The sequence below is a fragment of the Talaromyces stipitatus genome, genomic scaffold (assembly GCF_000003125.1).
Source record: "Talaromyces stipitatus ATCC 10500 scf_1105507295523 genomic scaffold, whole genome shotgun sequence".
Taxonomy (NCBI): Eukaryota; Fungi; Ascomycota; class Eurotiomycetes; order Eurotiales; family Trichocomaceae; genus Talaromyces; species Talaromyces stipitatus.
Genome location: NW_002990113.1, coordinates 2,991,702 through 3,001,362, shown reverse-complemented (window position 1 = coordinate 3,001,362; position 9,661 = coordinate 2,991,702). Strand labels below are relative to the sequence as shown.

General features: G+C 48.3%; 3 protein-coding genes across 3 annotated transcripts, besides 10 other annotated features; 1 reads left to right on the top strand and 2 right to left on the bottom strand.

Annotated features, from left to right (window-relative positions):
- Nucleotides 1-374: 374 nt before the first annotated feature.
- Nucleotides 375-397: a sequence feature (AT_rich).
- Nucleotides 398-654: 257 nt separating this feature from the next.
- Nucleotides 655-1,824, bottom strand: TSTA_070300 (uncharacterized protein; the record flags this gene model as incomplete). The annotated part of the gene is made up of 2 exons (XM_002340963.1): nt 655-1,126; nt 1,211-1,824. 2 exons carry the CDS (start codon nt 1,822-1,824, stop codon nt 655-657), a joined length of 1,086 nt encoding a protein of 361 aa, XP_002341004.1.
- Nucleotides 916-1,779: a mobile genetic element.
- A 266-nt stretch (nt 1,825-2,090) lies between the features above and the next one.
- Nucleotides 2,091-2,330: a mobile genetic element.
- Nucleotides 2,331-3,487: 1,157 nt separating this feature from the next.
- Nucleotides 3,488-4,168: a mobile genetic element.
- An 18-nt stretch (nt 4,169-4,186) lies between these two features.
- Nucleotides 4,187-4,208: a microsatellite.
- A 112-nt stretch (nt 4,209-4,320) lies between these two features.
- TSTA_070290 (retrovirus polyprotein, putative) lies at nt 4,321-6,486 on the bottom strand (the record flags this gene model as incomplete). The annotated part of the gene is made up of 3 exons (XM_002340962.1): nt 4,321-4,569; nt 4,905-5,205; nt 6,251-6,486. 3 exons carry the CDS (start codon nt 6,484-6,486, stop codon nt 4,321-4,323), a joined length of 786 nt encoding a protein of 261 aa, XP_002341003.1.
- Nucleotides 4,664-4,804: a mobile genetic element.
- Nucleotides 4,876-4,897: a microsatellite.
- Nucleotides 4,902-5,645: a mobile genetic element.
- Nucleotides 5,959-6,429: a mobile genetic element.
- A 993-nt stretch (nt 6,487-7,479) lies between the features above and the next one.
- On the top strand, nt 7,480-9,186 carry TSTA_070280 (uncharacterized protein; the record flags this gene model as incomplete). Its single annotated transcript, XM_002340961.1, has 2 exons — nt 7,480-8,809; nt 8,870-9,186. 2 exons carry the CDS (start codon nt 7,480-7,482, stop codon nt 9,184-9,186), a joined length of 1,647 nt encoding a protein of 548 aa, XP_002341002.1.
- Nucleotides 9,187-9,254: 68 nt separating this feature from the next.
- Nucleotides 9,255-9,661: part of a mobile genetic element that runs on past the window's edge.

Sequence of the window (9,661 nt, the reverse complement as noted above, 5' to 3'; positions counted from 1 at the left end):
TGATGGACACGTGGGAAAGGAAGTACCGATAAGCTCTGGGTTACCTCAGGGCTTTCCGGTGTCACCCATTCTCTTTGTTCTATACGTTCATGGGTTATCAAGAGCCATTGAGAGGAGTGTGCTAGAGGTTCGATGTCTGTCCCTTGTGGATGACCAAGGCCTAGTAACAGCCTCTAGCTCAGCCAAGGGGGCTGGTTGGATCCAAGAGACGGCAGTAATAATAACCATAATAAATTGACTGACAAAGCAGATGACTTAGACCTTGACTGGGTTGGTTTTGAGAGAAAAGTTACAAAGACAGCAAATGGCCTTGAAGCAATCTCTGCTGTTGAGAGCAAAGTATACTGTCGCAGTATAAACACGAATTCGAGTGCTAATTATTATTATTATTATTAATCAAGTTTATTGTCCGTACCCAGCGCTATAGGCTATGACAGACCACTTTATATAAGCCTTGGTGAGGCCGCGTTTAGGGCCTCACCCCTATCAGAATCATACATGCAACATTCAAAATCACTATCTCGTCCCCATATCGCCGATATGCCAGGGACCTTTGGGCACTCTCCCTAGGCTAATCCTTCCGGAGATCCCTTATAGTTCCAAACCCGTGGGCACGCCTAGTCCGTACAAACCCTGACTAGTGTGCCCTTATCCCTATTCATCCTCCAATGTGACACCTGGGCCACCTTCCTCCAACGTATCCCACCCCCACGCATCGCTAGACTCAGCCTCTCTGGCTGTCCGCTCATTATCATTAAACAGGTTAGCTTCAGCCATGAATTGCAGCAAACCCTGCGTCACTATAGGCTCAGCAAATAGCCTAGCCTCAGGACTTTCCTCAGCCGCTGTAGGCAGCGGCACTCCAGCTTTCTCGAGTGCTCGATATAAAGCCCTCCGTCCTGTACGGCGTCCTCGACATCCAAAAAGCACATGCCTCACTGTCTCATGAGGCTCCTTGCAAGCCTGACACTCAGGCGATTCCCGTTGGCCTATCCGGTGTAGATAGGTGCCGATTGGGGCATGTCCTGTCTTCAGCTGGTAGTACCGACTAGCCAGTCTTTTTGGGGCTTTTCCCGCCACTGGGTCAAGGTTCCAGCCTCGAGGCATCTTGTAGACACGTCCATCTCTATGCCTGCCTTGTACAGCGTTGATTCGAGCCCATTTAGATACTGCGGCTCTCCTTGCTTCCGTGCAAGCCCTTCTAACGTACGCTAGAGACAGGTGCTCAAAACCAGGCGCGGTCTGTTTACTAGCTGCACGTTTAGCAGCTTGATCAGCCTGTTCATTCCCTACCACTCCTGAGTGGCCTGGAACCCATTGTATTGTTACTGGCTGACCTCTCATGGCTAGCTTCTCCACTGCCCTGTGAGCCCTAAGAACAAGGGCTTGCCCAGGGCCTGGTCTTGCTGACTTGAGGCGATCAATAGCATTCTGCGCGTCAAGGAGTACCCAGATAGGACCGAGAGGTTGCCTCTCAAGTGCCCATTCAAGTGCTGTAGCCACTCCCATTAGTTCCGCGTCAAACGCCTCGTGTCCGTGGCCCATTGGTACCTCTACGTGTTCCCAGGGGCCTCCAGGTACAGCTTGTAAAGCGACACCGGCGCCGGCACGTCCTGTATCGAGTCTGGAGCCATCGGACCAAAACGTCGTTCCAAGGCGCTGTTGATTAGCCTCCGTTAGGGCCTCTTCATTGTCAAGGACTCGGATCGAGCCTGGGAAGCCTTTAAGCTCGCATTGTTCAGTCCTTTCGATTCCTCCCGAGGGGTCTCTGCTCAGCCGTTGAGCGAGGTGCTTTGCCAGTCTTTGGCCTAGTCGATTCGGCATCTTATTGTCTCTAGAGGCCCACTCACGGTCGTCTAGCGGTTGCTCTCCAGGTTGTGCGTGGAGATCACCATGTCTAAGGGTTACTGGAAGTATCTGCGCTGTAGGATGCGTGTCAGGCAGTATCAGTAGCCTCGCTGTATATTGAGCCACTCTAGCGTGATATCATCGATTCGAGCCCATTCAGATACTGCAGCTCTTCTTGCTTCCATGCAAGCTCGTCTAACGTACGCTAGAGACAGGTGCTCGAAACCAGGCGCGGTTTGTTTGCTAGCTGCACGTTTCGCAACTTGATCTGCCTGTTCATTTCCTTCGACCCCTAAGTGGCCTGGAACCCATTGTATTGTTACCAGCCGACCTCTCAAGGCTAGTTTCTCAGTTGCCCTATGAGCCCTAAGAACAAGGGCTTGCCCAGGACCTGGCCTTGTCGATTTGAGGCGATCGGTAGCGTTCTGTGCGTCAAGGAGCACCCAGATAGGACCAAGAGATTGCCTCTCAAGTGCCCACTCAGGCTGTGGCCACTCCCACTAGTTCTGCGCCAAAGACCTCATGTCCATAGCCCATTGGCACTTCTACATGTTCCCAAGGGCCCTCAGGTACAGCCCGTAAGGCTGATACACAATATTAGGTGTTAGGGAGAGTTCGGAAACGCTCGAAACTTCTTGACGGGTGTGAAGTTGGTCGTGCATAGCTTTATTTATAATATAGAATGTTAACTTTAACAATAAATGTTACGGGCTAGTCCAGCCTAATGCTCACTATAAGGGCATACTCGAATAGAAAACGTAACATGAGGAAAGGAAAGAGAAAGAAAACAACAAGCTTTTCACGCGTATAATCTTATATAGGCAAGGGGAATTGGAAGCTTCCGACGGGCTTCTCTCTAGGAATAGCCTCCTGTCCGGGGTTGCTGAGATTGTTGTGGCTGCCGGGGATCGGCAGAGAGCGCTATTGTCAATATCTGGCCGGATATTGGGTGTCCGTTCGCAATCTGGGAATAGCTTCATGTTCGGGGTTGCCAAACAATAATCTAGCGAAACTCTATATGTCAATATCCGTGAGGGCTTCGCCCAAACATACTCATGAGGTCAGCTCATAACATTACCCTCCCCCCCCTTCCCTTTTTCAAATCCTCCCAATTGTCAAGAGCAACAGTATCCTCTAGGTTCTGTGCCGGTTACCAATCTCGCTTCTCATAACCCAACCATTTGACCAAATATTGGCGCATCTGCCTGCGCCCTCGCTTGATGGTCCGTTCACCTTCGATTCGCTTAACCACGTATTCTAATTCTCCATTGATTAACGTTCCTGGTAGCTAATAATCTGATAGTTCCTGTGACGGGAAAGGATTCTCGGATGCGGGCCGTAGGAGCGCCGTATGGAAAAGGTTATGTATCTTGCCATTAACATCCAATCGATAAGCGTGCGTGCCAACCTTCTCCAAAACTGTAAACTTGGCGAGTTGGTAATCCAACTTCTTTGACGGTCTGTCAGTGCCGATATTCCATAGGTTAAGCCAAACTTTGTCTCCGACGCAGTAGTTTTATAGGCTGCATTTTGGTGCTGGTTCGCAGACTCTTCTATGCGCTGCTGAGCTGCTGTCATCTCAGTTTACGCGAGGTTCGTTGCCTGCGCCAGCTTCTCCGCAATATTCTTTACAATCTTATGCTCTTTGTAGCGTGTTGTTGGTTTGTGAACAGCATTCAAGGTCATATCCATGCATCAAGAAGAAGGGGCTCATTCCTATTGACAATAATACCTGATTGTTAATTGCTATCTTGGCCATGGGGAGAAGATTGCTCCAGTCCATCTGGAAATAGTTGCAGTGCTTTCATAGGTAATCCTCAATAACTGTGTTCATTCTTTCAGTTTGATTATCCATCTATGGATGCCAGGCGGTTGACAGACACCGTTCCGTTTTCGCACTTCAGCAGATATAGGCCCATACTTTGCTTACAAATTGAGTGCCTCGGTCAGGGATAATGCCTGTAGGGAAGCCATGGCGGGAGGTAAAGAATTGTAGGAACTCGCGAGCGACTGTCTCGGCAGTAAGGTCCTTCAACGGTACTAGAATAACGCCTTTACTCAGCCTGTCCACAATAACCATGAGGTGACAGTATCAATTGCTATCTGGCAGCTTGTCAATGAAGTCGATACTTATCTCTCACCATATCCTATCTAGGACTGGGAGCGGCTTCAACAGTCCTTATCTTTGGTCTCTCCAGATTGTATTTGCACCGCATTTGCCGCAGTTATTTGTCAGTCGTCAGACATCATAGCTCATATAAGGCCAGAAGAACGTTCTTCCTACAATTGCACTTGTTCTGTTGTGACCAGGATGCCCTGAGAGCATCAAATGGTGGTAATTATTATTATTATTATTATTAATCAAGTTTATTGTCTATACCCAGCCCTACTGGCTATGACAGACCACAGAAGCCTTGGTGATGCCCTATCGGCATCACACCTATCAGAATCATACATGCAAAAATTCAAAAATCACTTCAAATCGTGGTAATATTGCATGATTTTTGTTTGAAGTGGCTCATAGTCCGGAACCCATCGGCGGTCACGGTATAAAAGATGTCCTTGTTTATCAATCTTACAGTTAGCGATTTTTACTTTTAAACCAAGGTCTTGTGGGAACGTTTGGAGGTTATCAGCAATAACTTGCTTGATACGGATGTAATTGTCATCATGGGCTTCGGCTTGCGTCCAGAGGCTTCGGAATTGCTCATCGTTGGTTAACTTGAGTAGTAGGAATCACCATGCGCGGCACCTGCACGGAGTGTATACGGATCCCTTACGGCAACAGGGCTCAGTCTTGATAGGTAAAGCGGTCATCGTTCTCATTCTTTAGCATGTCCTGCGGTCGTCGAGAGAGGGCATTAGGGTGAAAGGCCTGCGATCCAGGCCGATAAACGAGTTTAAAGTTGAACTGGGAAAGAAGGATCTGTCAACGCATCTGTCGTTTATTTGAATCTTAGTAAAGTAGCGCAGGTTGTTATAATCCATCACAAGCCAGTAGGGCTGGGTACGGACAATAAACTTGATTAATAATAATAATAATAATAATCCATCACAATGGTGAAAGGAGATTCTAGTGACATGAGTTCAGCTTCCCATTGCTTTATGCAGTCAATGATAGCGAGCAGTTCTTTATCATGGATCTCGTAGTTGCATTCCGCTGGATTGAGCTTCCAGGAGTAATAGGCACAGGTTTGGAGCTGTCCTTCGTCATTGTACTGAGAAAGGGTACCCCCGTTCATATATCCTAAGGAGTTAGTTTCCATAATAGTCTTTCGTTCTGGATTAAAGGGGACAAGGGCAGGTTCGGTGATAAAGAGGTCCTTGAGGTCTTGGAAGGCCTTGTCGGCAGTATCACTTCATATAAAGGTTGTATCTTTCTGCATGAGATCAATTAATGGTTGTACAACGGCGGAATAGTCGCGGATGAATTGTCGGTAGAAGTTGGCGAAGCCTAGGAACTATCGAACTTCCTTGACCGTAGTGAGTGCTTGCCATTCCTAAATTGCTTTTATCTTTGCAGGGTCCATTCATATTCCCTTACCAGCTTCTACAATAAAGCCGAGATATTTTGTGCTTTTCACTTTAAATTCTGATTTATCGATGTCAATCTGCAAGCCTGCGTCACGGAGCTGTTGAAGTACCGCACGCACATGTTGGCGGTGCTCCTTCAAAGAGCCGTCTGTGAAGATAAGAATATTATCAATATAAGTAGTCACAAAGTCGTCTAGGAAGTCCTGTAGGGTCTAGTTGATATATCATTGGAATGTGCTTGGTGCGTTAGCCAGACCAAAGGGAGTCGACTACTAACCATTCAAAAAGGCCAAACTGGGTTGTAACAGTACTAAAGCCTGAAACAGTACATATGATATCTGTGACAAGCCACAAGTCACACCAATTAGGTGGATAACTTGATATCTCCTGTCGGCCACTCACGCATGCATAAGAAGGAGATTCCTTGTAACTAGGATTGTTTTCCTTTCTCAAGCTTCAGTCTCTGTACATTAGGAACAGTACCCTTTGTTAATGAACATCTGGAAGTCACCGAACGACCTTCCGCCATATTGATAATTCCTCCTGTCTAACCAACGGACTAACCTCCCATTACAGGGTTCGGAAAGCTGTCAACCACTCATCTCCCTCCGCGATATGTATTTTGTGAAAGGCCGCGGGCACGTTAAACCTCGTAAACCACTTTGCTTTAGATATCCGCTGTAGAGTCTCGTGTATTAGTAGCAGGGGATATCTATTCTTCTTGGTAATGGCATTCAGAGCTCGATAGTCAACACAGAAACGCAACCCTTCTCCTAGCTTCTTGATGAACAGCACCAGCGTGGCTGCGGGAAATTTGCTGACTTATATGAATCCCTTAGATAAGAGATCATGCAATGTCTTCCTCAACACAAGGAGTTCTTCTTGGGACATGTTGTATAATGGTCCCCATGGTGCTTCTAGCTTCTTACCATTCTTGTCTTGTTCAATCAGTTCAATAGTATAGTTGGCACCAGGTCGGTGTTCCGGCAATCTATCTGCTTCAACAGGGTCAAATACATTGGTGTAATCTTGTAAATAATTAGGTAAGGCAGTTCGGGGGTCTGTCTTCGCTTTCGGAGTAAGTGCCTTATCAATATTAGCCATACTGGCGGCAAAAATTTCAATTCTGGCTTTGGGTCGTCTTCTCTGGCGTCTTTTCAAGGCTGCTAGGCCTGCTGCTGATATCTCATAGGTGCCATCATAGCGGCGTGTCAAATTGTTTATATTCTTGTTATTAATCGTAATTCTGTTGGGGAAGGTCAAAATCTCGTTCGCGGGATCAAAAAGAATTCCTTCTTTTCGCATCCATTGTATTATTATTATTAATCAAGTTTATTGTCCGTACCCAGCCCTACTGGCTATGACAGACCACTGGAAGTCTTGGTGACGCCCTATCGGCCTCACCCCTATCAGAATCATACATGCAAAAATTCAAAAATCACTATCTCGTCCCCATATCGCCTATATGCCAGGGACCTTTGGGCACTCTCCCTAGGCTAATCCTTCCGGAGATCCCTTATAGTTCCAAACCCTGAGTTGTATGTAACTAGAGAAAAAGAGTAGACAAGGTAATACACAGAGAATCAACGCATCGAATCAACTCCTTATCAATACTAACAACCAACTGATCATTAATCACTATTACTGAGGGCCGACAGGGACCAGGAAAAAACAGCGAGATCCTGATTTGACGACGAACCACGCTTATTGAGCTTTCCAAGGGCCTTTGCAGCTTCTTAGCATCGAAAAACCCTCATGGAAAGTCCAGAGAGGCCTCCAGGGGCCACTGGAGATCCAGAAATCATAGGACCTGGATCTGGGGTTGATTCATCGACACCCTCCCAGGAAACGTCACAGCTACCTCCAACTACCCGTGCACTGTTTGCAGGACTTGGAGACTGTCAGAAACAGTCTAATGAACCTACTTTGAGCAACAGCGACACTCTACAAGCGCCACGACAGACTGGAGAAACCCAACAAGCCCCAGGAATGATCCTCGAGAAAAGGAAGGCCTCAAGGCTGACTATAGGATCTCGGACTCCTATAACTAGGTCTGGATTGAGCGCGGCTCCGAAGAGGAAGATTACACTTACCGCAATGCGTGCAGCGAGTGCTCCTGCAGAGGATAGCCTCGTGATGGGCCTGATCGAGGACCTCAACGGCCATCTGCAAGAAGCGGTCCACCAGCTCTCCGCGGAGCTGACAACTGCCAGAAACGTGATCAATACCCAACAGGGCCTCATTACTACTCTCAACGCTAGGCTAGAGAGCCTTGAAACCTACGTGAACGCGCTACAAAGCCGTCAAATCCTACCACTCGACCCCTTCGCTGCAACGCGTGAGGTTGCCGCGCACGGGCCACCGCCAAGAGCTGCTTCCACGGGAGGTTTAGCGTCCACCCCAATACAGCTAGATGCCGCGCCTGAGAGCCGCGCGATAAACTCAACCGCACCTCAGCCGCAGCCGCGATATCAGAATCCAACAAAGGTTACGAAACAAGCCGTACAGCCACCTGAGGGCCCCAAAAAAGTACCTGTAACCGCCGCGAAGACCACTAAACAGCCCGAAACTACCGCTAAGCCACTGACCAAGCCCGCACCTACGAAATGGGCCGCTATTGCCGCAAATAATACCCAATCTGGAGGATGGAAAACCGTCCAGTATAAGAAACAGGCCTCAGCACCCTCTAAGGCTCTATCGATAACTGACTTGAAGCCTGTGAGTACCCGGAGCAAGGAGGAAAGACGCCTCATCTTCAGACGACGATATCCTAAAGATGCTCCGACCGCATTGAAAGCTGATGTTCTCTTGGCCCTTAACCGTGCCCTTGCAAAGGCAGGTTTTCCTGACTTTGTAAGAGCAGTCGATTCTGGATACGCGGCCTCAGGGGCCTTAACAGTGCTCCTAGAGCGAGGCACTCGCAGCAGCACCCTCGTGCCCGTCTACAACGATACTCTACTAGCCGCTGTAAGGCAAACAGATCCAGCAGTTATTTCCGTGGAGATTAGCGAACAGTGGCACCGTGTTAAGGTACAGGCAGTGCCTGTGGACCGCTACATGTATAATGACCAAGGCCTAGCACTAGCCCAAGAAGAGATTGAGCTGGGAACACCATATAGGCTTAAACGAGAGCCAACGTGGCTCAAAAGAGCCAAGACTATACAGGCTAGCAACCAGAGATTTGCCACGATTGTGATCACAGTAGGTTCTTTGGAGGAAGCTCGAACACTGATCAATAAAGGCATCAAGTTTGGAGGCCGACACCATCGAGTAGCACCTTATTGGGAGTCAAATCCTGAGAGTATCTGCCCTCGATGCTGCGGAATTGGCCACTCTGGCTTCATGGCTTGTGGTGGCAGGTCTCCTAAATGCGCGATCTGCGCAGGTGATCATGAGGCAATAGAGCACTCATGTATAGTAGTGGATTGTAGGGTTGGGCCAGCTAAACCTTGCAAACACACAGTGATCAAGTGCGCTAACTGCAAAGGTGCACACGAGGCTACATCTCCTAAGTGCCCTAAAGCTAGGGAGGCTCGTCAAAGGGCTATCCGGAGAATGAGGGAACAATCCTTACAAGACCTCATCCCATTAGATGAGACATTCGCGGTAGTGCCTCCAAAACCAGTACTGACCACAGAGGAGAGACCTGGACAGTCTCTAGAGGAGGAGACGTCAACTCCAGAAGAAGATGAATTGCTGCCTGAGATGCAATTAGAGGCTGATATTCACGAGGGAAATAGCCAACAACCACTAGAGCCAGAGCTCAAGTCAGCTACTGAAGCGCCTCAAAGTGAGAATCTATGATAGTACTACAACATAACTGTGCCCGTACAGGCGCTGTAGTACATACAGCCCTAGAAGCAGCACTACAGGCTGGTGCCGGGATAGCCTGTCTCCAGGAACCCCCAGTACGTGGAAAATACCAGATAAGCCATCCTGGCTTCCTGTTCTACTGGCCTGAGGGTCCTCGAGAACATGCTCGAGTAGTGACAGCGATTCGGAGAGATTTAGTAAGAGAATTAGTGGTGGAGGCGCGTACAGATCTAGCTAACCATCCATATTTTATGGTGGTTGACGTGCTAGAACAGGGGAGGCGTACGAGGATAGTGAACTGCTATGACAACTGGTTAGGTGCACGTCATACATACTCAGGAGAGAGCCTACTTACAAGAAGAGCCCTTTCAGATCTCGATTGGGGACCAATTTTAGAGGGCCGATGTCTCATTCTTGGAGACTTCAACGCCCACAGCCCGATGTGGAATGTCCATATCGACCAGAG